We start from the raw sequence: 27,990 nt of genomic DNA, 5'->3' as shown, positions 1-27,990 counted from the left end.
AGATTTTTTAAGCAGATAATATACTCAGTACATACTACATGCCACACACTCTGCTTCACGTTAGATGTATCTCTAAAAGGCCGACTTTGTCTGGTTCCTGTGGAACCAGGTGGTTTCCATGACTTTGGAATACCTAATTCTCACTGTGACCTTAAATAAATTACATCTCTTCTGTGAGTTCAAGTTTTGTTGTTTTTTTTGATCTATGGAGATGGTCGTCTGTCTTTCCTTTTCTGAAAAGGGTTCTGTGAAGCTACAGAAAAGATTATTAATGTGAAAAGGGTTTATAAGCATTTGAGAGGGGTGATACTTAACCATAATTGAAGAGGACTTTGCCTTATACATAATTCGTGTGTTTTTAATCTGTGCACTGTACAGGTAACTGAGCACTGGGTAAGGCCTTCAGTAAACTCCTGAAAAAGTTATGTAAATTATGTAGAATCCACTTGACAGAGTTAAGGCTAATCCTGTCTGATCCTTGACCTCAAGAACCTCCCTAAATTCAAAAGAAAAAAAAAACAAAACTTGTTTAAGATCTGCAGCTGCGGGGCGCCTGGGTGGCACAGTCGGTTAAGCGTCCGACTTCAGCCAGGTCACGATCTCGCGGTCCGTGAGTTCGAGCCCCGTGTCGGGCTCTGGGCTGATGGCTCAGAGCCTGGAGCCTGTTTCCGATTCTGTCTCCCTCTCTCTCTGCCCCTCCCCCATTCATGCTCTGTCTCTCTCTGTCCCAAAAATAAATAAACGTTGAAAAAAAAAAAAATTAAAAAAAAAAAAAAAGATCTGCAGCTGGGATTATACACCCACCTCAGTAAAGTGTTTAGAGATCTCTTCTGGGACCCTTGACACATTAGGTCTCTTCCATGCTGCAGTCTTCATAGATGTTCTATTTACTCAACAGACCAATGCCATCTGTTGTCATCAGTCCTTATACTGACTGCTAAGACAGGCCGGGTGATGCCACAGCTATTATATATGGGGTGATCAGAGATTGGGTGGCACTTGAGCAGAGAATTGAATGAAGAGAAGGAGTAAGTTTCTGGTATTTCATCCCTTTGGTGGAGTCTGTCAGGTTAAGAACACTCCTCTCTGATCATGGTTTCTCAGATTTACCAAAAACTATTTGAGGGGCGCCTGGGTGGCTCAGTCGGTTAAGCGTCTAACTTTGGCTCAGGTCATGATCTCACAGTTAGTGAGTTCAAGCCTTGCGTCGGGCTCTGTGCTGACAGCTCAGAGCCTGGAGCTTGCTTCGGATTCTGTGTCTCATCCTCTCTGCCCCTCCCAACTTGTGCTCTGTCTCTCAAAAATAAATAAATGTAAAAAACAAAAACAAAACCATTTGAATGTATTGAAATAATAATTTCTGTTCCTTGTAATGTCCTTACCTGATTTTGTTGCCAAAGCATTCTTTTTCTTTTCTGTGGGAAACTTTGAATATTATAAGCGTTGTCTCCCTTTAAGGTGGTATGATATGTTTTTAAAATCATTTTGGCTCAATGTTTTAAAATTTCCTTTTGGAGTCTAGATTTTTTTAAATTATTGGTCATTTCTTTAAAGGTTACAGATCTATTCAGATTTTGTCATATGCCATTTTCTCACCCATGCTTTTGCATATTTTTCCTCTCCCAATAGTGTCCTTTTGGTTTTGCTCTACCTGGGTACCTTTTTTTGTATGCTTCTATGCAGGTATACATAATAGATGTATGAACTGCTTAGTTTGTGATCTTTAAGTATATTTCTGAGACCACCCAATAATACAGAATTTGATAATCTGATGAATTGCAGTTTTTTGGTTTGTGACTGAAAAAAAAAAACTAATTGTAATCTTTTTGCTAGTGATCAAACAGGCTCCATCCTTGTTTATAACCTCGGGGAAACACCTAAATCCTCTATTTTAATTGGCTTGTTAATTAGGGGTACTTATCCCTTGTTGTCACCTAATGCTAAGTAAATATGCAGCAGTAAAAGATTTGAATAGAAGAAGCAGTGTAAGATACTCTGTTATTTTTAGTGCAATGACTTGAACTGGCTTTTAAATCAATGAATTATTTCCATGTCTACACTATTTTTTCTTTACTTTTAGAATGTATGAAACCAAGCTGAAAGAATTGGAAACTGACATTGCCAAAAAAACGCAAAACCTTACTGATCTTAAACAGCTTGTAAAACAAGCAACAGAGAGGGAACAAAAAGCTAAGAAATACACTGAAGACCTTGAGCAACAAGCAAGTAATTTTTCTTTATGAGAAAATAATGCATTTCATCTCAAGCCACTTCTTGGCATTATCTTATGTATATAAAAATGAACTCTTGGGGCAACTGGGTGGCTCAGTTGGTTAAGTGCCTGACTTCATCTCAGGTCATGGTCTTGCAGTTCGTGAATTCAAGCCCTGCATGGAGCTTCTGCTGTCGGTGCAGAGCCCGGCTTCAGATCCTCTGTTCCCCCTTCTCCCTGCCCCTCGCCTGCTCAAGCTCTCTCAAAAATAAGCATTTAAAAAAATTTTTTTTTAATGGAACTCTTAATTCCTCCCCTATAAGGCCCCTCTTAAGTGAATGGCACCACCACTCAACCATTTGTTTAAGCCAAAAGCCATAGATTATCAATTCCTTCTTTCGCACCCCATCTTTGTCATTAAATAACATCAGCTCTTATTTTCAAAATAGATCTCAAATTTGACGTCTCCACACCTCCAACACTGTCAGTCTAAGCTATTCTCTCACATGTGAACTGTTACAATTTCCTAACTGGCCTCCCTGCTTCCACTCTTGCCTTGTTTCACTTTGTCCCTATTCCTGATCTCTTCTCTACATAGCTGAAGAGTCAGCCGTTTAAGTATAAAGAAAATCCTAGCACCCTGTCCTCAGAGTCTTCTGGTGGTTCCCCATTACCCCAGAGTAAAATTCTAAAGTACTGTGCATAGCCTATAAGGACCTATGTGGTCCGGCATCTGGTTTCCTTTCTAGCCTCATCTTTGCTTTCCCTCATTCACACTGACCTTCGAGTCCTTTGAATTGGCCAAACTCAAGCTTTGGGATCTTGCACTTGTTTGCCTCTGTACAGAAATATTTTCATAGCCCCCTAGGTCTCTGATAAAACAGAGGCTCCTCAGACCTTCCTTAGCCCTTCATCTACCTTCCATGGCTCTCCATCCTCTTACCCTGAGTTATTCTTCTTGATAGTCCTTCCTTCCTCTGGCACATTACTATATCCTCAGTGCCTGGGCAAGCAGTACTCAGTAATTATCGAATGATTAGTGAATAGAACACCATAGATAAGTGCTCATATGTGCTTTTGGAAAACCCCACATTCAAAATGCTTTACTGAAAATATGTATCGTTCTAAAACTCTAGTTCCACATCAAACTTTGCTCTCTTTTTATTGTGCCCAAAGATTGAGATTCTCAAACATGTTCCTGAAGGTGCTGAGACAGAGCAGAGCCTTCAACGGGCGCTTCAAGTTCTAAGGTACATTATCTGTTCATATGACTACCATTTAAAAAAAAAAAATCTTTTGATATAACCAGGTTTGCTATATCTAGAGATTAGGATTTTTCAAACTTGATGCCTAACAGGCTTATCAGTCTTATTTCATCCTTCTAATGCCAATTACTCTTTTACATAATAGATGCTGAAAAAAAACAAAACAGGGTCAACCAGATCCTAATTTGCCCAGAGGCAAATATTAATTAATGAAAAAAAATGATTTACTTTCCGGATTCTGTGTGGAATACTCCCATGAGGTTCCTCCAACAGGAAAACTCTTAAAAATGATATCAGATCAGACTTTACAAAACTTAAAGAATTTTCATTTTCTGACCTCAGTTTGAGAATGGTAGCATTACAGTAGTGAGAGTAAATGAATAAATGTTTACCTTTATAACTATCAGCAAGTTATAAGCAATGCACATCACACAGTTTATAAGAAATACTTGTATTTTATGAAGCAATGTCTGGTTTTTGTTATTGTTTTAATACATAATCATTGTGTTCTAGATTAGCTAATAGACAGCTGGAAAAAGAAAAGGCAGAATTAATCCATCAGTTAGAAGTTAACAAAGACCAAAGTGGAGCTGAAAGCACCATATCTGGTAAAGTATTTTATAATATACTTATAGCATGTGAGCTAACCCGTGTTTTAATTAGGGTTTGCCTTTTTTATTTATTCAGATTTTTGATGACTGTCTTCGTATAAAGTCAAATCGCTGGAACAGGTTTTTAGAGCTCTTTGCTTCTTGCAACAATAATGTTCCTATTGAGTCCTTTAAGTTGTTTATAATATTGAGTAGCAGGTGCTCAAGTGTTTTTCTCTTTGTGTTCCATATGGTGTTAACATTTAATCATGATACAATGCTAAGCAATGAATACTAGGTCTCTTGATTCCATTTTCTAAGTATAGGCCCTTTTAAACCCTCTGAACGTTATCTTCTAAATGTTGTCATCTTATTAACTTAAAATTAACTACATATAGTAAACATTGCCTATATTTTTTCTACTTTTCCAAAGTAAAACAAAGTCTAGCCTTCTACATGCTTCTATTCAGAAGTGATTAATCATTCTACTGCTGTGTGCATATGTATACATATATGCATATGTGCATATATGTATACACACACACACAATTAATGGTTGATCCTCATTATTTTCAGATTCTGTATTTGTGAATTCAGCCACTCACTAAAATTTACTTGTAACCCCCAAAACCAGTACCCCTGGTGCTTTTGCAGATACACAGCACTGAAAAATTTAACTTTTGACCCGTGTTTTTCAGAGGAGATGCAACAAAATGAAGCTCTGCATTCTTATTTCAGCTCTCATATAGATGAGAGACAGTATGAGGTTATGGAGACAGTATGAGACAGTACAGCATAGGGTGATAAACTGGTTCTGGAGCCAGTTGGACAGGGTTTAAATCCCAATTCTGACACTAGTGAGGCAGCCTCAGAAGAATCACTTGATACTTCTGAACTTTTTCTGAACAAATTTTTTAAAAACACAACAGAATTGACCAGGGGCGCTCAGTCAGCCACTGGGTGGCTCAGTTGAGCATCCGACTTCAGCTCAGGTCATGATCTCGCGGTCCGTGAGTTTGAGCCCCGCATCGGGCTCTGTGCTTGACAGCTAAGAGCCTGGTGTCTGCTTTGGATTGTCTCCCTCTCTCTCTGCACCTCCCCCACTAGTACTCTGTCTCTCTCTCTCAAAAATAAACATTAACAAAAAAAAAAAAAAATTGACCAGAATGAGTTGTTTCCAGGATTTAAAATTTTAATCTATGTGAGATCTGAGTATGTATATGTATGTACGTTTTCCCTATGAATATTCACTAATTCATCGTTCATGTTGACTTTTTAGAACATCACTGTAAACAAGAATCATTTGTTCATTATGTATATTTGATAGCCTGATGGAAATGGCAAATTCTGTTCCAAAGGATTATACCAATTTATATCTGAACAATCTTGGATTATTTCATACAGCTTTTTCAGTATTCCACCACATATTCTTGTTACTACTGTGTATGAGCTATCATGTAGGAGTTGTACCAGACACTATGCTAAGTGCTTTAACAAGGATTTCATAACTTTGATAACCCTGTGTGGTGGGTACCACTGTCTTCATTTCACCTGTGATCTTTACCTTAAAGAGGCTAACACGGTCACAACAGCTAGAAAGAGAAGTAGGATGAAACCTAAATCTGAAACTCCAAAGCCCCTCACTGTTCTCTGCTATCAATGACAGAAACTGTATTACTGCCAAGAAGCAACTAAAAATAGTCAAGTCAGTCTCTCTCAACAGGATCTCTTAAATTTTTTTTTAATGTTTATTTATTTTTGAGAAAGAGCATGAGCAGGAAGAAGGGCTGAGAGAGGAGACACAGAATCTGAAGCAGGCTCTAGGCTGAGCGGTCAGCACAGAGCCCAGCGTGGGGCTCAAACCCACAAGCTGTAGGATCGTGACCTGAGCCGAAGCTGGACATTTACCCGACAAGCCACCCAGGTGCCCCACAATAGGATCTCTTATCGCAGCCAGCTTAGTGTACGAGACTAGCACAGTACCAAAGACTTGTTAATACTGTTGACATTAGGCTAGTTCTCTCTAAACCTCACTTTCCTGAGAGGAAATTTCTGAACCCTATATTCTTCATCTATTTAAAGAAGATAGATAAGGATACCTATTATATTTCAAAGACTGTTAAGGTTCAAAATCAAACCAAAACTGTCTTGGCAATCCTAAAGCACTATTTAAATACAAAGTAGCAACAAGAATATGTGGGAGAATATTGAAAAAGTTGTATGAAATAGTCAAGTATTGTTATTAATTGGTATAATCCTTTAGAACAGAATTCACCATTTCTATCAAGCTATCAAATATCATTAAGCTAACTTTCAGGAAGTGATATACATAATAATCACTTTTGCTGCACTATTTCATTACTAATCTTTGTAACATATAGCATCCCAGTGATTAAGAACCAACTCTATAAAAAATCATTAGCACTTTCTACAAAGGTGAGTGAAATTTTGAAAAATATTTTGCTCTGCTTTCCAAATTAATATGGGTTCTGCTAACTCTATTCCCAAAGGAAAGGATGAGGAAAATATTTCCTGTCTTCAACTTATAATTAGGGGACCATTCCAAATGATCCTTAATAGAAATATGCTTCCTATCTCATTCATGAAAATGTCAACTGCCCATTATATTTTCAAACTTGAGCATTACTTTTAAAATTTTACCCTTCAATGGCTGCAAAATATGACCTATGTAGTGTTTAAAGAAAATGGTTCTAGCAAAGAGGGCAATTAAATAAATCCTACATGTCCACTGATTCTCATTATAAAATTAGAGATATGTTAACTCCAGGTGAGGGGGGTGGTAAGAATCTAATAAATTAAAGCCTTTGTGCTCTATTTGTGTACTTAATGTTTTCCAACCACGGTATTTAGGGTGTATTATTCCACACTGCCTACCAAGTTTTTCATGTAGTAATTACACAGTAAATGTGTATTGACCGATACGGAACAGCCAGTACTGTTGGATACCGGGAGCCTTGGCTGATACCCAACTTGGGTTAGAGCCCCTTCCCTAACAAACAGTCTACTTACTCTTTTGCTGTACTTTGAGTACCTAACAATTTTTCCTGGCTCTATATTTTTTTTCTGGAAAATAATTTCTCCATGTAAAAATTAAACTGATTCTACACATTTAATACCTAGCATATTCCTTTTCTCTTGGTCTGCTACAGAATTACCTGAGAGGGAGCATTACAGTATTCACATCCTGAAAAGTGTTCCAGTCATAAAACGCCATATTTTTCCAGGTTCTGGTTTCATAAGTTTTCTACTTATGTTCTCTAAAATAAATCCTTTGTCAGAGTGGGGAAAAGTGGAATCTAATTTTTATAATTTTTTTGGCAGATCTTGATCAACTAACGGAAAAGGTAAAAGATTTAGAGACACAGCTCAAAACCTCAGATATAGAAAAGCAGTATTTGAAGGTAATTAATTTTATCAAATTATAATATTATAAATGTTTTGTGAAAATAGCTGTTAAAAACAAATTTTATGAACACTATGAGTTTTAAGTATGCATCCTAAAAACTCCTGGGGTTACATAATATACTTAATATTTTGACCTTAATATTTCAGAGTTCATTATATTTATCGATGTTAAAAATACTGAAGAGCTACAAAAAAAAAAACAAAACAGACAAAACAAATAGGATTAAAGAGTAAATTTATTTTTTAATTTTCACAAATATAGCTCATTATTTTAATATATTTTCTTAAGTTTTGGGTCACACTGGGAACAGTGCCTTTTATTTCCTTTTGAAATTCTTTTCAAGAATAGCTCCCTTAAAGAAAGATACTTGCTATGCTTTATCTCTTAAAGAATCTATAAACAGAACGAGAGAGCATGAATTGGAGAATTAACTAGTAATCACTGGCTATTCTAAATGGTCACTAAAGTTCAAATGGTCCCTTTACCAGAGGCCTCTTATCCAGGTAGAAGTTCTAGAGTTTCCCTAATCCTAAATATATATATATATACACACATACACATATATATGAAGTCGACTATTAAAAAAAATAGGTATTTGTAAAAATATAAATGAAGCCTAAACCAAAGAATCTTAACCAACATAACTTGTGTAGTGAATAGCCAAGTCTTTGATTACCTCAGTGAGAATATCTGATATGCTTTTGGATAAAGATTAAATATCCACCCCCTACACACACAATTTAAGAACTGATAAATTCCAAAGACTAGGACATAATTTACAGAACAGTTTGATTTGTCAGTTAACAAGTTTGTTACTTAAAACCTTGTACAGTGATACCTTATTAACAGAATCCTAAGAAAATACTTCTGCCTATATAGTTTCTATTTGATTATTCAAGTTACTTTGGATTTGATGTTTGCAATTACATCTCTTCAGTTCAAACCTAAAGAATGTATTTTATTCCTACCTATACCTTTTAAAGTTATCATGTTTCTATTAGGAGGAAATAAAAAAGCTGAAAAAAGAACTGGAAAACTTTGATCCTTCATTTTTTGAAGAAATTGAAGATCTGAAGTATAATTATAAAGAAGAAGTGAAAAAGAATATTCTCTTAGAAGAGAAGTTAAAAAAACTTTCTGAACAATTTGGAGTTGAATTAAGCAGTCCCGTTGCTGCTTCTGAACAGTCTGAAGATGAAGAGGAAAGTCCTGCTAATTTCCCCATTTATTAAGGACCACCTATAACTGTAGTTTTATTTATTTATTAACTTTGTAAGTTAAAACTCCATCAGGAAATCAAGTCTCTGACCTACATGATTTCCATCTCCATATCCTGTACCTTGGAAGTTTTAGTAAAATTTACTAGATATCCAATTTAAAATTAAATTGGAAATTTACTAAAATTTAGTGAATTTTAAATTTAGTAATTTAAAATACGAAATTTTAAACATTAGAAAAGTATATTTTTGAAGATTTTTTAATTATGTCTATCAAATGAGCTATGATGAATTTCTGTACATTCATAATATTTAAGTTTTTTAAAGAGTATGAGGGTGAACTTTAATAATTTTAACATTTAAAATTGGACTTTTACATATATTTACATACTTATATGTGTTAAGACTAATTTTATATATATGTACATGTATATAAACATGTTATGAGGTTACAGCTATATGTTTTGTTAAGTGTCTAGTAAGATTAAATTGTTTTTTAAATTCTTTAATCCTCAAAATTAATGATCCAGAATTGTTTAACTGCTGTTTTTAAATTACTACCCAGTAATGGTAGAATCCAACCTTTGTACAAGGTGGGAGATTACTATTACATTTTTTTAAGTTTAGTGGTTGAAATTCATTTGCTGCTTCTAAATAAAATCTTGAATAGACATTTCCAACTGGGAAATTCATTTCCTGAAATGCTAGAAGATGTATTGCTATATTAGACACTGAACCTTGAGATTTTTTTACCTTCCCCACATGGCAGAATATTCAAGGTTTAAGTATAATAAAGCTGTTTTTTAATTGCATTTCTAGTTTATACATCAAGTATGATATCTCTGAGTCTGCCAAATTTCTGATTATCTATTTTTGAAAGAAGATTAAACAAACTCTTAGTATCAAAGGCATGGTCATACTTGTTCAGGTTCATGTTGATAATAACAGGTTTTGAATTCATGTAAGTATCTGGAATTGGCCAGCATAAACCAAGATGATGGCGATGAACCTAAAAAGAGAAAAAAGGGTATTTAGATTTTAGATTTTATTACCTTCATTCACTTACAAATATTTCAGTGCCCACCATCTGCCAGGCACTATTTTTTTTTTTTTAATTTTTTTTTCAACGTTTATTTATTTTTGGGACAGAGAGAGACAGAGCATGAACGGGGGAGGGGCAGAGAGAGAGGGAGACACAGAATCGGAAACAGGCTCCAGGCTCTGAGCCATCAGCCCAGAGCCCGACGCGGGGCTCGAACTCACAGACCGCGAGATCGTGACCTGGCTGAAGTCGGACGCTTAACCGACTGCGCCACCCAGGCGCCCCTGCCAGGCACTATTTAAGGCTCCACTTTCTTACCCTTTTTTTTTCATAGCTGTTCTTCTCCTGACATATTATATATTTACGTGTTACTGTCTATCTTCCCCATTAGACTGTGAGCTTCATGAAGGCACAGACATTGTTTTGTTGGCTCTGTATTTCCAGCACCTGGAAACCTGCCAGGAACATAATCAGGGGCTCCATAAAAATATAATGGAGTCTGTTGCTGAGTGCAGAAGCTAGCCAATTGAAAAATACGGGCGGAGCGGCATTCTAAATATCATGGGATAGAATGGTGCTTTTTGCTCTGATTGCAGTTACTTAAGTATGGTTAGGACATATACAGTATGGGTATGCTTGGCAGCTGGGGGTGTACAGCAGTTCCAGAAAGTGAAGCAAGGGTCCTGTCATGAATAATCTTTATGCCACTAAGCAGTTTTATGTAGCAAAGTAACATTTTCACTTACTGTGAAGAATGGACAGAAAAGGGAGAAGACTGAAAGATAACATTTAGGAGGGTGATATAGTAAATCAAGCATGAATTTTGGCTTAAAATTAAATGCCAACTGGTTGGGGAGAAGTATATATTCAATAGATCAGAATCTTTAAGAAATAATTGTATGTAATGGAGAGAGGGGTTAAAAATGCTATCTAATGTTTTGAATTGCTGGGAGTTGGGGTTGGTATGACGAAGGTCCAGTTTTGAACATTACTAATTTCAGGAACCTGTCCGAAATCGAGTAGACAAACCCAAGAGACAGAAAGGGCACAAAGTATAAACAAATTGATTCTGTAAATATTAACTGTCACCCTGGCACTTTTAACTCAAATTCTATAATCAAGTTTGGGAAATGTGGAGTTAAACTATGCTGATTATCTCAGAGAGCATTCATGTGCAACATCCACAAGAAGGGAATATGTAATGTGCAGTTTTTCCAGACATTTTCATCACCTTAATTCTGAAGGCCATGTAGGACAACCAAAGCCCCAGAGAATGAATGCACATTGGGAAACATTATTTTATCATATAAAGAATGGTGGCATGTGAGATGAGGAAATTAAATTTCTTTACAACACATTAGAATTAACTGCAATTTGTACAGAGTATTCTCGTGCCACTTCTACTTTGTTTTAGGAACAAGACGAAATAATCCCACAAGCTATTTTTTGCCATTACCTTGATTAAACAGCCATCATTGCAATGCCATACTATTCCTTCAATTTTACCCTCTCTGCAACCTTCAAACCAGGATAATAGATCATTGTGCTTCAAGTTTGGTAGATTTCTTATTTGAAATGCCCCATGTGGTATAAGAAGATGTAATGGATGCTTCTTGCTTCCTAACCCTAAATGGTAAAAATTTCCATTAGGCACATAAAGGTTTCAAAAAGAAATGAGAACATTTGCTTCTCCAAATAAAAAAGCCTTTTAAAGCCTTTTAAAACATTTAGGAATAAATTTACCAAAAAGTTTAGTTGATTTCCTGGAAGAGAGATATACCACAAGTGATCTCATTCAGAAGTGTCACCTTACCTCATTAAATCTAAATTTCACCTTCATATACTCTACACTAGGGGTCAGCAAGCTATGACCTGTGGGCCAAATCCAACCGAACACCTGTTTTCGTAGTTTCAGTGGAACACAGTTATACCCATTCTTTTTTTTTTTTTTAAGCATTATATTTATTAACATAATTCCATTTGTTGTTTTTTTTTTTAATTTTTTTTAACGTTTATTTATTTTTGAGACAGAGAGAGAGCATCAACGGGGGAGGGTCAGAGAGAGGGAGACACAGAATTTGAAACAGGCTCCAGGCTCTGAGCTGTCAGCACAGAGCCCGACGCGGGGCTCGAACTCACGGACCATGAGATCATGACCTGAGCCGAAGTCGGCCGCTTAACCGACTGAGCCACCCAGGCGCCCCTATACCCATTCTTTTAAGTACTGTTTATGGCCTTATTTCAGAGGTATAGCCTACAGAACCTAAGTATTTATTATCTGTACTTTTACAGACGTCTGCCAACCCCTTCTCTATACCATTAGCCAAGTTCACTTATCATTCAATGTTTGCCAAACAGCCACACTGGATCTCTGATAACTTGTATAATTACTATCGTAACTTCTTTATACCTGCCAATCAGTCAGCTTCTGATCTCTATACAGGATTTTCCTAGTCCAGCTTTAATGTCCTTGAATCCAGCTTCATCTGCCTATCAACAATGTACTCCCCAGTGCCCTCTGGACTTCGACTCCATTCGTCATAGTGCAGATTCTAATGCTCATTATGCTATTCGGTGTCAATTCTTTAATTTATTCTTAGCTATTAATACTAAACTAATTACCTAGCCATGAAAAACACATAATTTTCATTCAACTCAGTTCACATAAATTTTAAAAAACAAGAAGTTACACTTGAATAATTACCTTTCATAAATAGCTCTATAATGTTATCATAGGAAAGAATGAGAAGTTAATTCAACCTTTTGAATTAATGGTTAGAGTCATGAATAAATTTCTCCATGGACATAAATAGAAATGGCTATAATTCTCAAGGCTATTTAACTCTTATTAGTCATTTCTTTAGTGTGTGTGTTTTAAGTTGAACCCAGGAAGTTCTTTATAAGTGACAGTTACTGTAACTAAATAGGAAAAGGCTTCACTCACCATAAGGGTTTCCATTAATATTTGTTCCGATAAGCTCTAGTGTTTGTTCTAGGAGATCTGATAGTGGCACTGCACTAATTTCCAAAAGACCAGGATCATCAGGATGATGCTTCAGTACCAGGGCAACTTCAAATTCATAATTAACTACAGAGGAATGCCAGCAATACTGTTTGTTGTTTTTCTCCACTGGTACCCAACCTATCAGGCAAAGAAAACACTATTACTACATTGCTGTTCTTTGGATTTAGACGTGAGGTAATTTTTACTTTTGTTATAAATTCTCAATGTTTTTTGGATGTTTATCACACACAGATTATCATTTTTTAATCAGTGATAATGTTAACAGTTTTACTACTCAATCACAATCATTTTTTAATAATAAGGTTATTTTTTTATTCTGTTGAGGAATTAACCTGTTTGGTGATTCAGTACAGAGCACTCAGCATTCCTTTACCAGAAAATTTACCTTTTCAAGAACTGAAACTTATTTATTTATTTTTTTAAGATTTCTCTCCACTTTATCTCCAGTTTCAAGGACAACAGACCATGTATTAAGTGTTCCACAATTCACTGCACTGTTCCAATATTTACTGAATAATGTATTGATTCTACATGTATTGAACGTTATTGCTATTCCTCACCCAACTCCTGTTACCAGAATAGGATCCTTCATTGTGGACAATTCTTTATCAAACAATCACTAGGCTACATATGCCATTGTGACCGTCCTATCTTTGGCCTTCAGTAGTCATTCAGGTGACTATAATAATCTTTACTGGTCCATTAGTCTCCAGGGAAACCCAACCTACTTTTATCATAATCCTGCTTTAAAAATTTAAATTTAGTTCTGCTGCACCCCTGCTTAACAATCAACTTCAGGATGAACTTCAAACTCCTTTAAATGAAATATAAATCCCTTTAAGATCTGAGCCCCTTCCACATCTCCAGCCTCAACTTTTATAATGTCCTCCAGGGTCATACACCCTGAACATTCCAGCCACAGAGAAGCATTACATAAAACTTCCAAGACTCCAAATCTCTGCTCTTCATGGGAGTTTGCCTAAGCTGACCTTCTCTCTTCCCTGCCAGCTAACTTCCTGGTTCCTAAGCTTCAGTACAGATGTCCTCTCCCCTTAGAAGCCTCCTCTAAACACCACAGGCTGATCTAGAGTTCTTCCTGTTTTCTCTGACTATACCCTGTGGATGCTTTCCTTTTAGTTCTTAAATCAGACCAATATTGCATTTCCTCTGGTGTCTAAAAGATCAAGGTTCTGATCTTCATTTTTGTATTACTAGAACCTGAGTATTCTGCACATTATAGGTACTCAAGACATGCCTGCTGAACTAAACCTTAATCTGGGGTATCCTTCCATTCAGCACACTTTTGCAAAAATTTTCGCATCCCCAGAAACTATAGGTAGCAAACTAACTCAGAGAAGATTCTAAACCTGTGAGGACATTTTTAATATAAAACATCTTTATAGATTATTAATATAAATTAGATTCAGAAAATTTGTGTTATACAGATAAATACTATAAAGAACCAGATTAAAATTAAATTATGCAATTTCTGGATCTTTTCTTTTTACAAGTAAAAACAAAAGCACATTTTAGAAAAGTTTTCATGATACCAGGAATGTGTCCATTTTCATCAGGCATCGGATTCCCATTTAATTGTTCTATTTCCTTCGCTGGTATCCAGCACTCTGGAACAGGTTTGAAGTCCTCCTCAACATTCCAAAAAAATTCTAAAATAGTTCAATAATTTTATATGTGGTGATGCTTTAAAAAAAAAATTAAAAAGACTGAATAAATTCAACGTGGGAACAGGTAGTAAACCCCATTCAGGTATCATAATTATTCTCCATCATCAACACCATGTGACTGCACTTCTCAGGGTTAGAGTATACTAGCACTTTAAATTTTCAATTTTGAACCCACCACCATAAGTAAATAGTGCATAAAACTCTAAAGTAGCCAATGTTCCAGTATGTGTAGATTTATGATAAATTTTTAATACACTATAAGTGTGTATATATAAATATATACATGAAAGAGTGGATATATAATGATTAATGTATGTATCTACTTATAAAATACTTAGAGGCATTTTAACATAATAATTAAAAATACTGATAATCCTTTGAGATTTGTGCCTGATTTATAAAATTATGGACTTCTCTCTTAGATAACAAAACCAAAATGTGTTACTCTTTATAATAAATATATATAGAAATGTATGTTTTAATATCAACATACTCTAATGAGTCATAAAAATGTTAGGAAAACAATTTAAAATATTTTTCAATAACAACCTCTTACATATAAAGATACTCAATTACAATTTTCTTCTTTTCCCTAAGTGCTTAAATTTTAAGAAGGATATAATGTGTAGAATACCACAGCAAGAAATAAGCCAAAAACTATAGATTTAAATCAGAAAAAAATGAAAAAAAAAAAAAAAAAAAAAAAGAAAAAGGCTCACTAACCTTTTGAGTTTTGTTTTGAATGTAGAAAATTTTTAAATCTTTTCTCAGCTAACTTGTTAGGTTTTCTATCTAGTCGAGCCCAAAGGTATGGCTGACCTAAAAAAATGATATTAATAATAAAAGGGAAAAGTATAAGAGGCAAATAATAAAACTTATCTTGGAAGACATTTCAGTATAAAGTTTTTCAATAAACAGTAGGGTGACCTTCCCTAAAAGCAGCAATCCTAGATAACAAAGGTAAATATGTATTCTAACAGACACCGTATGTGATGTATTCTTACCAGCAGTACCTGATGTAGTAAGACTGAAGTCTTTGGTTGAAGAATGGTAAACCTGAGATAAAAGCAAATATGTAACCCTGTCATAAGGACATTCCACTGCCATATTTTATTAGCAACTAGAATTTGTGAGCAAGCTACCTCTATACTAAATGGAAACATATCCAGATTATCATATTCACACTTTTCCTGAAACGTAACTGTGTGATGTAAGGGTTAGTTCCCAAAAATCTGTAATTAGGCTGAGCTGTTTTGCATGGCTCTGATCCCTGGTCAGGGCATGAAACAGTGATTATTAGTGATTTGTAATCATGGACCTAAGAAGTTTCAGGCAGTGTGCCTGCATTCTTTACTTACAGCAGTGAGACTAATGAGTCTTCTACCTGGTTTTAGTAAGACTCCTGGAGGGCTCTGCGGTTGAGGCTGGTTACTTAGCAGGAAGATGCCTCTGTGACCAGCAGAATGTAAAATTCCTCAGCTGAGGGGTGCCTGAGTGGCTCAGTCAGTTAACCAACCGTACAATTCTTGATTTCAGCTCAGGTCATGATCTCAGTTTAAGCCCCACTTCAGGCTCTGCACTGACAGTGTGGAGCCTGCTTAGGATTCTCTCTCCCTTCTCTCTGCCTTTCTCTCTCAAAATAAATAAATAAATTAAAAACAATAAAAATCCCCAGCTGAAACTCCATTTTGGATTCCATTACCGAAGTGTGTTCTCTTCATACATCAGTGGTTCCTGATTTGAGAAAGTGTGTCCCATTAGGACCTTGGGGGCTGGGAGCAATGGAGAGGGGGGGTCGGTGGGGAGGGTACCAATAGGTGCTTTCACCTGGTCTTCCCAGACCCTTTGCTGTGATGTACATCCTTACTTTTCATGCCCTTGATAATGCTGTGTACCCTTTACCTGCAATAAACTGAGGATTTGCAATCACTGTCATTTGGGGTCCTGTCCTGTAAGTTTTCTTTAATAATCCATTCATGCTTAACTGCCACTATTATACATCATACATAGTGATGCATATTTAAGTTTTTTAATGTAAATATGAAAGCCTGAAAAATCTTTTAGTTTCTTCAAATATACTTTGAAATTACTGATTATAGTTTGTTTCAGACATTACATATTACCTATTAACTATCCCAGTAAATAATATGAAGAACCAGGTTAAAATTATATTGTCATTTCTGGTTGAACGGACCTTTTGTCCTTTTTACTACTAAATATAAAAAACTCATTTCACTCATACCCATTAAAATGGCTACTACTACCAAACAAACATCTGTGTTGGTGAGGATGTGGAGAAACTGCAACCCTTGTGCACTGTGGATAGGAACATAAATCATGCAGCTACTATGGAAAACAGTACGGCAGTTCCTCAAAAAATTAAAAACAGAATTACTATATGAGCTAGCAATTCCACTTCTTTGAATATATCCCCAAAAGAATTGAAAGCAGGTCTCAAGGAGATATTTGCCCACCATGTTCACAGCAGCATTGTTTATAACAGCCAAAATGTGAAAGCAGCCCAAGTGTACAATGAGGGATGAATGCCATATACAGAAAACTATGTGGCACACACACAAAATTATGTGGTATATACAAACATAATGTAGTATATACACACAGCGAAATGTTACTCAGCCTTAACAAGGAAGGGAATTCTGACAGGAATTAAACCGCGGATGAACACTGAAATCAGCTTGTCAAAAAAAGACAAATACTGTATGATTCCAGATGTATGAGGTATCTAGAACAGTCAAAACCATAGAGACAAAGTAGAATGGTGGTTGTCAAGGACTAGATGAGGAGGAACGGTAAATTATTTAATGGGTACTGAGTTTCAATTTTGCAAGATGAAGTTCTGCAGATAGATGGTGGTGATAGTAGCGTAACGATGAACTGTACACTTAAAATGGTTAAGATAGTAAATTGTGTTATGTGTATTTTAATCACAATTAAAAATGGAAAAATATGCACTTCAGAAAAGATTTCCTGATAACAGGAATGTGTCTAGTTTACATTTAACTGTTCTGTTTCTCTTGCTGGAATTAAGAGGGCATTTCACTATCCTCAGGAAATCACAAAGATCATTTCTCCTTTCAATGCATTTTTTTTCCTTAACTGACAATTTCTATTTTAGTTTCTAGCTCTTAAAAGGCATTAAATTGAAATCAATTAGATATTTCCAATAGTAATAAAAACTAAGGAGTTGGCAGCAGAATCAGTGGCATAAGAACGAGGTTTAGGATTAAACATAGGTTCCATCACCTATTCAGTCATTCATTAATTATACGGTCTTGGACAAATTATTTAAGTTCTCTGAAGATCGGTTTCCGTATCTGTGAAATGGAGAGGCTACTGTGCAAATTAGAGATAACATGTATAAAGCATTTATCACATTGTCTACCTTTAATGAGTATTAAATGTTAATTACCTTTTCCTCCCTCAAGAGAAAGATAAGTGTAACATTTGTGACTTTATTATTGTGCTATTATAGTTAGAGTGTGAAGGGTTTATGAAGGGTAAATGCCCCATTTCAGATATATATATAGTTTGTAAAGTGATTAAAGATATTTGTAAGGGTGCGTGGGTGGCGTGGTCAGTTAAGCGTCCAACTTTGGCTCAGGTCACAATCTTGCGTTTCGTGGGTTTGAGCCCCTCATCGGGCTTAGAGCCTGGAACCTGCTTCGGATTCTATGTCTCCCTCTCTCTTTGCCCCTCCCCTACTCGCACTGTCTCTCTCAAAAACAAACATTAATAATAATAATAATAATAATAATAATAATATTTGTAGTTTTATTTTACCTTTATAGTTAGTAATATAACAACATGTTCCATCCACTTTTTCTGTTGGGATTGCACTGTATATATCTGCATCTAATGCCTTGTGACTTATAGTTTCAGTTGCCAAAACTTTAAATGGCTTAAAAAAGAGAGAAAGAAAACTGGTTTAAGATCAACAGTCTCTACACCTTCACACATACTCCCACCTGAAATGTTCTTAATTTCACTATTTCTAAAGTATAATCTCCTGCTTACCTTTCAAGACAATTTAAAAACATTTGTCCCGTGAAATTCTCATGAATCACCCCTTCCTTTCTATCACACCAATACCTGTTTTCTCACACAGATTTGCAATTACTCATGTTTCTTTATCCACCATAATGAGCTGACACCAGGAACCGTGTCCTATGCAGCACTGTATCCCTAGCACAGACTGTTCCATCATCCACATGACAACTTGACAATTATTTGCTAAATGCCTTCTATGGGTCAAGTAAGCATTGTCCTCCACACTAGGAAATATAGAGGTTAATAAAAAAAGAATACCTGCCTTTGGTAGAACTTTCATTTGAATGAGTGGGAAAATAGTAACAGAATGTGTAATACAATGTCAGGTATAATTTATAATTGATGCTAAGAAGAAAAACAAATGGGACTCTTTCAGCTTCAGCAGTAAATTGCAAAACTTACGGTTTTCCTTCTGTCAGGAAGAGCCGCCAAGACCAACAAGAATGGAGGAAAAGACAGTTTCTGCGATTCCTACCAACTTTTTATCTGTAACATTTTTATTTCTGAGAAAGACTTAAGCCACCATTTTACAGTATAAATTAACATTTGGGGCGCCTGGGTGGCGCAGTCGGTTAAGCGTCCGACTTCAGCCAGGTCACGATCTCGCAGTCCGTGAGTTCGAGCCCCGCGTCGGGCTCTGGGCTGATGGCTCAGAGCCTGGAGCCTGTTTCCGATTCTGTGTCTCCCTCTCTCTCTGCCCCTTGCCCGTTCATGCTCTGTCTCTCTCTGTCCCAAAAATAAATAAACGTTGAAAAAAAAAATTAAAAAAAAAATAAATAAATAAATAAATAAATTAACATTTAACTTTCATGTGAAAAATACTGCACAATACTGGTGTGTACAGGTTTAAAACTAGTATGTGGAAGTACTATTTCAGAGTCAGGTAGACTTAGGAAATTAGCACCATTCTGTTCCTGACTCAGTACTTTCAAGATAAAACAATGACTGGGGATTTATCACTAACTTCTGCAATTAGTAACAGATGATATCAATTTAACCTGTGGTAGCAGAAGAGAGGAGGTTTGGCCCAACAGCAATGTTTGTGTGTATTCAAATTTACCAAGGATCCTACGGAGGAGATTACTCTGATGGAGCTCTTGATGAGTCCCCAAATATTCCTTCCATAAGAATCAATTTTCAACCACTCTTTGCTAGCAACATGTCCAAAAGACAATATAAGATACCAAAGGGTACACAAAGTTCCCCGTCTCATTGAAGTCTTTAAACTGTGACTGGAAAAACAAGGCATGTATGTTTAAAAAGTAATAGTAAATGTCAACTGAGTGATCCTCTACAACTTCTGGGTGGAAGAACTCACTGGGATAACTAAGATGATCAAAGATTTCAGAGAAGGTCTGATTCGAAAATCCTGAAAGTAATCCAGGCAAAGTGCACAGCCTGAGCAAAAATAGACAAGACTGTGCCCAGAGTGTTCACAGGATGAAACAGACTTTATTCAAATAGAGACTTCCCTTTAAGGAAGCAAGTCTGTCACAAACACACATGGCATTTTCTGCTGCACTGAGCCCAGGCACCTCATGGTAGGTCCAACAGGCACTTCAAGAGTAGAATGGACCTGATTAATGGGAAGCCTTGAATTACAGTTAAGGATTTGGATACTATGCTATAAATAATAGTGTAAGCTAATCTTAACTACAGAGGGACATGAACAGGGGCTTATTTTTCCGGGTGTAGGGTCCTTTTACAAACTACACGCCTCCACCCCCAACGTACAAAGTTGAGAATCACAGCTAGAGTGAATCACTACTTGGTTTGTTGTGACTAAAAAAATACAAGTTTGGCAACTACTGCTACAGACATTTACTAGTTAACTGCAGGGTTTTGACTAGGAAAGACCCTAACAATGATCATCCTGGGTGGCAATAAAGAACGATTAGGCAGTGCCATAAACTGTGCATAAACTATTAAGAACTATAACAGCAATGGCACTAAAAAGGATGTTATAAGGTAAAAAGTGTCAAGGTGAATGGAAAATTGGCACAAAAAGGTTCCAAGGTTCATTCTTTAATTCAACAAATATTCACCCAGTGCCTACTACACGTCAGGTCCTAAAAATTGGGACTAGAAACAACAAGGCAGTCTCAAAACAAGAACACATGTGCAAACGATGTAAAGGGTGGTGGGAGCCTATGCCAAATGCACATGATGAATTTTGTATGATGAGTTCAAAGTACTCAATATCTGGGGATTCTGCCATCAAGGACTTTCCTACATATTAAAGAATTACCCTGATACTGGCTACTAATCATTCACCAGTACTTACTAAGGTCCCTCGATGTGTAAAACCCAGTGCTGAGAGAAACACCCAGAGATGGGAACACTAGTTAGAATCAAGCAGGTAATTACTGGTAACAATACGTGAGATCTGATCTTTAGTGACCTAATTAGGCTAGTTGTCAACACCACCATGGTTCCTAGGTTAGAACTGGCAAAGCAAGTCTTCTACAATCTCCACTTTGTCACCACATTCTTGAAAGTAGAAAGTTTGGACTGCGGTGATTATGCGAATCTTAAAGGGTCTTCCCCAAAAAGGTGGTAACCTGAGAAAAGGAACACTATTTAGGATGTGGGCTTTCAATTTCCATGAGACGGCAAGTTTGAATCGCCTCATCAGAAAACGTCTCTCGTAGATTCCCTCCCTTGCAACTAACAAGGTACGAGAACCTGGAGCTCGAGAACCTGGAGCTCGGGGAGTAGAGACCCGTATCCCAGACCTCCCCAGCGAAAATTGCAAAAAAGCTCCCGACCTGCAGGGCGGCTCTATAGCGCCCGGCAGCCCCTGCGCGGCCGCTCCACGGGGCCGCACACCTCGGTACCTGATGCTCCCTTTTGGTGGAGGGCTCCTCTTTCACCTCCGTCACAAACACACATGGCATTTTCCGCTGCACCGAACCTAGGCGCCTCATGGTAGGCCCAAAAGACAGTGCGAATGCTGAGCTCGTTTCCAAAACAGCACCCCGACCAGGACAGCGTCCCCTGCAAACAGCCGCCGTGCTCAAGCCACGCACACTGCGCGCCCAAGCACGGCGGCAACGCCCCCACGTCCCCCAACGCCAAGCGTGGGGCGGAGACGCACGCGTAGAAGCGGCCACCTGACCGCTGCGCCTTCTGGGACTTGTAGTGCGGAACCCAAAGTACCTCCGTATGCACTCCCGCGAGCGTTGGTCCGGTATTACCATGAACGAGATCCGTTTTCTGTGTTGTGTGTACTTAACCACACTGATGATAACTGATGTAACTGATGATATTTATGAAAATTAAATGATATCAAGTTATAAGTAAAGAATCATTTCAGATGGCGATTTAACACCATTCTGGTGAAAGCTAATTGCTTGTTTTCTTTAATAAGTTCCTCATTGAAGCATTATAGAAGTTTAGAAATATCCAGAGACATTTCAAGTCCTAATGGAAACAGATTTCCCAAGAGGAGTGCTAGAAAACGCTACAATTAAAACACCTGGGAAACCACCCCTCATAGTAATACAGTTTGGATTATGCCTCATTGTGCAGCATAGTATGGTCGAAATTGGTTCTGATATTCTTTCCTGAATGCAAAGTTTAGCATTAGACTAATCCAAAACCCGACTTCATTCTCAATTTTTTTCATAGGAATCTCATTTATCTTCAGTATGAGCTCCAAAAGAATCCAAATGGCTTGAGTTGTTGGGAGTCAGTCAGCTGCAGAGCTAAAAACAGCTTTATTTGACTTAGTGCTTAAAAGAATATTGGAGGGTAAGTGATAAATTAATGATTGAATAAAATATTAAATATTTAGTAATAGTAGCCTTTCTGTCTTGTTGAGGCTAGTTGAGGCAGTGAAGTTTTGACTACTGCCATTTTTATTTGCTTGGACAAGACCCACGTCTCATTTCTATAATTGTGTTATCGGCAAGAACCGTAGAGTCCAGCATTTTCCTGACTTAGCCCTTGGAAAAAAATATCTATATATAAAAGAGGGTTTCCAAAGAATAAAATATCCACCCCCCCCCCCCAAAAAAGCGCTATTTTTTTTATTACTGGATTCACAGAGGAAGAGAAAAGAGATTTGCCATTTCAAAATATTTACTTCCTCTTCTATCTTTTTCTCCTAGGAAAACACAAAATGGCCAAATATATATAAGGGACAGGGGCGAATAGAACACCTGATGCTGGCTGTGAGCTATTGGGACCAGACACTTAGTATTGTATAGTTAAGCATCAGTGATTTTCTGTTCTTCCAGAGGAATCCTAACAAGCAGCTTGTTTCATGGGTCTCAAGGGAACAACAATTAAATAACCCTCACAACTATCAACTGCCATTTCCCAAACTGCCACAGAATCTTCTAGATCCAACATTATGTCATTTCTGAGAGGGATCATCATCTAAAACATTCTACTTGCTGTTTGAATTGTGGCAGCAAGGCTAACCATTCCTCAGGAAACACTCTATTTCCACTGCTTTGATTTTATCAGTGCTTGGAGCAAAGCCTTTGGCTGAGACAGAGGAGCCCAGGTTAGGGGAGAGACACAGTTCCAATTCACAGTTACAAATGGGGCTCCTATTCTAATGGGTAGCAGCCAACAGCTTTGCCTGATTCTCATAAACCTGAAGAGCCAGCAAGGAGTTACTACCAGCCCCTGTACTTAGAGTGGTATTATTGGATCACAAACTGAAAGAAAAGACTTTCTTCTCTGACTGATGTGTTAGTGTTCTAGCAAGCACCAAAGATGAAAGACACTCAATGTGAGTCTACCTTGGCCAACACAAAATACTTACAGAATTTTCAGGCCTACTCCCAGTGGTGGAGACAAATTTCCCATCACTCTTCATTACAGGGAGTAAAAATCCTCTTGAGTATGGTCACAGCTTTTCCTGAAAGACTAGAGTGAATTTCACATCAGGAAAGAAGTGAATAAGGGGTAAAAAAAAAAAAAAGAAGAAGAAAAGAAAAGAGAGTTTTGTTTAAAAAAAAAAAAAAAAGAAGAAATTAAAGCTCCATGCTAAAGACTACCAAAATATACAGATCTATTTACTGTTCTTTGCAATAACAAAACAAAAATTCCCATCATGGTTTGACCTGTTTTTGCTGTGTCTAATGGAAATGTAATTGTCCCCAACAAACTCTAAAAGGTAAAAAACCTTTTTTTTTTAATCCTTTCCCCTATGTTAACCATGATGTTGCATGTAATCATGCAATAATGGTGTTTGGTAACAGTATTTGGAAATAATCCATGCAGCTAAAAGCCCATAGGCAGAGAGAGAATTTATCTGGAGAAAAAGACCACTGAAAGATATTTCTTAGAGATGCTGCTCTCAGTAATTTAGGTGCTTAAAATGAACACTTTGTTGTTCTAGAGTTAGAAAATAGAGCAAAACAGAAAGCAAGATATTAAGGTTTTTTTAAAATATATATCTTTGCTAATATTTTCAAGGGTTTAGCCAAGTCTTTATTCTCTACTTCTTCACTTAAATACTACCCATTTATTTTTACTTTTTCTCTTATTTACAGTTATAGGCACACAACTCTTTTCTAAATTTTATTTTATTTCTTAGATTTTACCTTAAAGTATAGATTCAGAGAGTTCCTACCAATTAGTCTGTTTTACTTAACGGAAATGGGAATCCATGTATCTTTATATTATTAATTTCCAATTCAAAGTACCTTACATTTTAAAAATACATTTTGATCTACTAAACTGTCATCTCTATGGCATCTTCTACATCACCTACTATGAATAATTTTATTAAATTTTGCTACGTTTTAGTTCTTTTAGTAAAAAAAGATGAAGAAAGACCTCTAACTGCTGATTGAAATGTCTCATTCTGGGAATCAGAGTACTTCACCTTGTCTTCAACAAATTCTCAAAATTTACAGACACTCTGGAACCTTTCTGCTATAGGAAGAAGTTATTTCTCCTTTTATGATGGATGAAAAATGAATGAATATAGCTACAAGATGAATAAATAGTCCAGCTTATTTCCAGGTACCTATTAAAATAACACAATCTGAATGATTTTTTCCCAATTCATTGGGTAGCAGTGAGTATATATTTAAATAATTTTATTTATTATCTTGGAGTATAGATAGTATATTTACATATTTTAAAAATGTGGTTTTTTTCTAAACCATATATAGAAATGAGAATTTAGAAAGCAGCTATTTACTTGTGAAATACTTAATATTTTTTACTATGAAGTTAGGAACTAGTTTAAGTCCCATATTCAATCAGAACATTAAAAGATAAATATTTTATTTTTACTAGCCTATTTGGTTAATATACTAGAATTGAGAAAGAAAGACCATACAGAATTCACTAAGATAGGCTGGCCTGCAGTTACGCGTGAGGTCAGTTATGATGAGCAAACAATGGATTAGGTAACAATGAGGAAAATTCTGGAAGTTTCAGTTTGTGTGCTTACTAGCAACCACATTCAACATTTCTGCAAAGCTAGAGAAGGTATCTTCTAATTTAAATTTCTTTAAGAATTATCTATTGTGTAATATACTGTCAACAGGAGGTCAGTTTTAAAGGAATACTACTGATAGCCTGAAAGACTGTGGAAAAGAAATTTTCCCCCCTTACACACTGATAGTTCTCATATTTGCATTCCTGCAATTCTTATATTAAAAAACATTGGATTAGCAGCAAGAGAGTTGAAAATGGCAGAAGTTGGGAATGACTGCTATTTCTTTTTTAATTCAACATGCATAAAGGTAAATATTGTACAATTTATGGTACTTCACATGCTTAAGCTTTTTAGTAGAATGAAGGAAGATAAGGCAATAATTTGTATTGCTGAGTCAAATTTATTATTTTCCTGCAAAATATTATACATATTTTCAATCTGAAGTAAAAGCTTATCATGTATTTTTGACATATTGAATTTCTCTAAGGAAATTAAAATTATTATTTGTTTACAATTGTTAAATGCCTATGGATTTTTTGTCTTCATGTCTCGTTTTGCCTATATAATGGCTCATTGAGACATCAGATTTTTAATACTGAAACATATTGAAACATTGTATGATACATCATATTGTTATGGTTAGTGTGATTCCAATCATATAAATTCAAAAAGTTAAATTCACCTTACTATCAAACTTAGTTTAATAAATCTAATTGATTTCCTATTTGAAATTTATTAACCCAATTACTGAATTTTTCCCTGTTGACATTTAACAGCAAATATATGATAACGTGGAAAAAGGAAAAGAAGTAATATAAACAAATTAGCTAAATATGAATTCAAGTTTTTAAGGCTAAAGGGGAAAAATATTTAAGAGATTAGAATTAATGGATCTCACTGAAACCAAATAAAGGTAGAAACTTGGAGCTTCACGTTCATGCCAAAATGAAAGGCACAATGAATGTGATTTAAAGTGTTTCATCTCTGCTAGGAAAACTGAATGGGTTCAACCTCTTTGACCATAAGAATCAAATCCACTTCAATTGCCTGTCCCCTTATAATTAAACATAGACATGATAAATAATAATAGAATTTCTATTCCATATGTGCAGAGTTTTGTCTGTTTTACTGCTGTATCCTCAAGTACGTAGCACAGTAATTTATGGGTGGTAAATTCTTACTAAATAATTAAATTATTAAATAACAATAATAATAGCAACCACAATACCTTCCTCACATAATTTTTACAATCTGTGAAGAGGGCATTTTATTCCTTTCATACAGATAAGGAAACTGAGGCACAGAAAGAATGAGTAATGTATTAACTTTGTAACTATGGGCAAGTAATGGAACCAAGAGTTCAAATACTGGTTTATCTAGCCCCTGTCCACTATCCTATACTACGAGATCCACAAGTCCACTTTTAAAAAGGGGAAATAGTGAAGACAGGAGTAAGAGGGTAATAAAAGATAAGAAAAAAACATGGAACATGTGCCAAAAGAGAATTCAATGGAATATTTTTGTTGTATGTGACATACCTCTCTGTCAAGAAGATAATGGCCCTGCAGTTTTTCCAACTGTGGACCTATGTGTAAAAGATGCAGGCTAAAAAAGAAAAAAAAAAAAAAAAAGCAATAGCATCCCATTAAAATGATCCACATTTGCTTTTGTTGGTATATAAAGATGTTTATATATGTATTGGCGCAATTGTTTATCTCTGTAGACCAAGGGCATAAAGCACAGAGATTTATTGTAGCATAATGTGGTAATTCCCTAAAATTCCACAATAATATAAAGTTTAAGCTCCATTCACTTCCCCTGTAGAAACACACTTAACAGTATCTCCATAGACTAAGAAAACATTATCTAATAAAGGGATTGATTAATGGAGATCATCTTCACAATTTGAATATGACTGGTGTTTCTTAAAAACAAGACAAAGAACTGGCTTTTTCCAGAAAGAGAAATTAAATTGTTCTGTCATTGGATTGTGATTAAAACTATCACTGCTCTCATATATCTACTCTTAGTGAATAATATGGACCAACAGATAACAAAAAGTAGCAATTTATCAGTGACTTGTGGCATGTTGTACTATTTAATCATTATATTATCAGTCTCTCACTAAAATTAAACACATTTGCTAAAATTTAGACCTATGACTTTGTTTTGTAGTATTTTTTGTGATTCTAATTTGATCTAGTCATATTTTCTTTAATTAATTAGCAACCTACTGTTGTTGAACACTAACGCCAGTATGTTGAGTTTGCTATACTGTTTACTTGTTTCTTTTAGGGTTCCCAGTGCCGATTCCGACACTGTGAAGAGGCCCTTGGCAGTGACACTGTGTGCTCATTATGGAGAGAGGGAAAATGTTTAGATCCACTTTGCAGATTTAGACACATGGAAATGCAGGTAGAATTACGCACCATCATCATGTTTATTAAAAGGATCTCCCTTCAATAATATTGAAATGTATACTCTTACAACACAATAGAGAAAAAATGATTCTTTCTTCCACTACTTAATTTTAGGCACTTTGCATGTTGCTCAATTTAAATTCTTATAAAAATGGAGGACTATATTTTAGAAATATCCATTGCATCTTTTAAATAGCAGAGTTTAGAAACACTGAAAGCCAGAAAACACACATGATCCTAAATCAGTAATCGTGATAGTTTTGTCACATGTAGCACGTTGTATTTATTTTGAGTATGGCACCTGATCATTACATTTCCCCCACCTCCTTTGTCTAGCAAAACTGCAGCATTTCATGCTTCTGGGAAACTCAACCTCTTGGTTGTGTGAAGATCAGTTGTATCTTTTATCACAGCAAACCTCGAAATATCAATGGATTATTTTTGCCACCAAGTAGCAGTGAGTATATTTTTTTAATAACATGGACGTATACCATATTATAATCTGGTTTTGGAGTAGCAGTGTAGAATGACAGATTAAGTATGGCAAAATGAATGCGATTTAATAGCCAATGGATAATTTGGGATGACTCTAGAATCGCGAGATAAGGCTTAGAATGAGCCATCAAGTAA

The 27,990-nt window shown here is 36.0% G+C and overlaps 3 protein-coding genes across 16 annotated transcripts in view; 2 read left to right on the top strand and 1 right to left on the bottom strand.

The window, feature by feature from the left end:
* The window catches only part of CEP290 (centrosomal protein 290), a 90,765-nt gene extending 82,039 nt beyond the window's left edge, over positions 1–8,726 (top strand). For 5 of the 6 annotated variants that reach the window (XM_047866139.1, XM_047866136.1, XM_047866137.1 and 2 more), the window contains 5 exons: positions 2,081–2,222; positions 3,389–3,462; positions 3,991–4,085; positions 7,410–7,489; positions 8,496–8,726. In XM_047866139.1, the coding sequence (XP_047722095.1) occupies positions 2,081–2,222; positions 3,389–3,462; positions 3,991–4,085; positions 7,410–7,489; positions 8,496–8,726 (622 nt within the window). Of the gene's footprint in view, positions 1–2,080; positions 2,227–3,388; positions 3,463–3,990; positions 4,086–7,409; positions 7,490–8,495 lie in introns of those variants that run through there. The other variant, XR_007153873.1, reaches the window with a different exon arrangement.
* On the bottom strand, positions 7,712–24,392 carry CB4H12orf29 (chromosome B4 C12orf29 homolog). Of its 5 annotated transcripts, none has more exons than XM_047866147.1 (8): positions 24,328–24,392; positions 23,309–23,412; positions 18,265–18,382; positions 15,187–15,282; positions 14,329–14,445; positions 12,698–12,895; positions 11,210–11,379; positions 7,712–9,720 (listed from the first exon to the last, which is right to left on the bottom strand). In XM_047866147.1, exons 2-8 carry the CDS (start codon positions 23,360–23,362, stop codon positions 9,532–9,534), a joined length of 942 nt encoding a protein of 313 aa, XP_047722103.1. In that variant the 5' UTR covers positions 23,363–23,412; positions 24,328–24,392; the 3' UTR covers positions 7,712–9,531. The 5 variants fall into 5 exon arrangements, 4 of the variants coding, with proteins under 4 accessions (XP_047722103.1, XP_047722105.1, XP_047722102.1 ...); XR_007153874.1 differs by lacking the exons at positions 23,309–23,412; positions 24,328–24,392 and adding exons at positions 10,072–10,208; positions 21,300–21,583 and having other exon boundaries at positions 9,611–9,720; XM_047866149.1 differs by lacking the exons at positions 23,309–23,412; positions 24,328–24,392 and adding an exon at positions 21,300–21,583.
* The window catches only part of CB4H12orf50 (chromosome B4 C12orf50 homolog), a 47,359-nt gene continuing 41,255 nt past the window's right edge, over positions 21,887–27,990 (top strand). For 2 of the 5 annotated variants that reach the window (XM_047866142.1, XM_047866141.1), the window contains exons 1-3: positions 25,050–25,247; positions 27,236–27,355; positions 27,697–27,817. In XM_047866142.1, coding sequence (XP_047722098.1) covers positions 25,194–25,247; positions 27,236–27,355; positions 27,697–27,817 — 295 coding nt within the window. In that variant the 5' untranslated portion in view covers positions 25,050–25,193. Of the gene's footprint in view, positions 22,067–22,161; positions 22,285–24,432; positions 24,517–24,908; positions 24,991–25,049; positions 25,248–27,235; positions 27,356–27,696; positions 27,818–27,990 lie in introns of those variants that run through there. The other 3 variants (XM_047866143.1, XM_047866144.1, XM_047866140.1) reach the window with 3 other exon arrangements.

This window comes from Prionailurus viverrinus, chromosome B4 (assembly GCF_022837055.1).
Source record: "Prionailurus viverrinus isolate Anna chromosome B4, UM_Priviv_1.0, whole genome shotgun sequence".
Classification (NCBI taxonomy): Eukaryota; Metazoa; Chordata; class Mammalia; order Carnivora; family Felidae; genus Prionailurus; species Prionailurus viverrinus.
The sequence above is the reverse complement of the archived record's forward strand: the minus strand, read 5'-3'. Positions and strand labels throughout refer to the sequence as shown.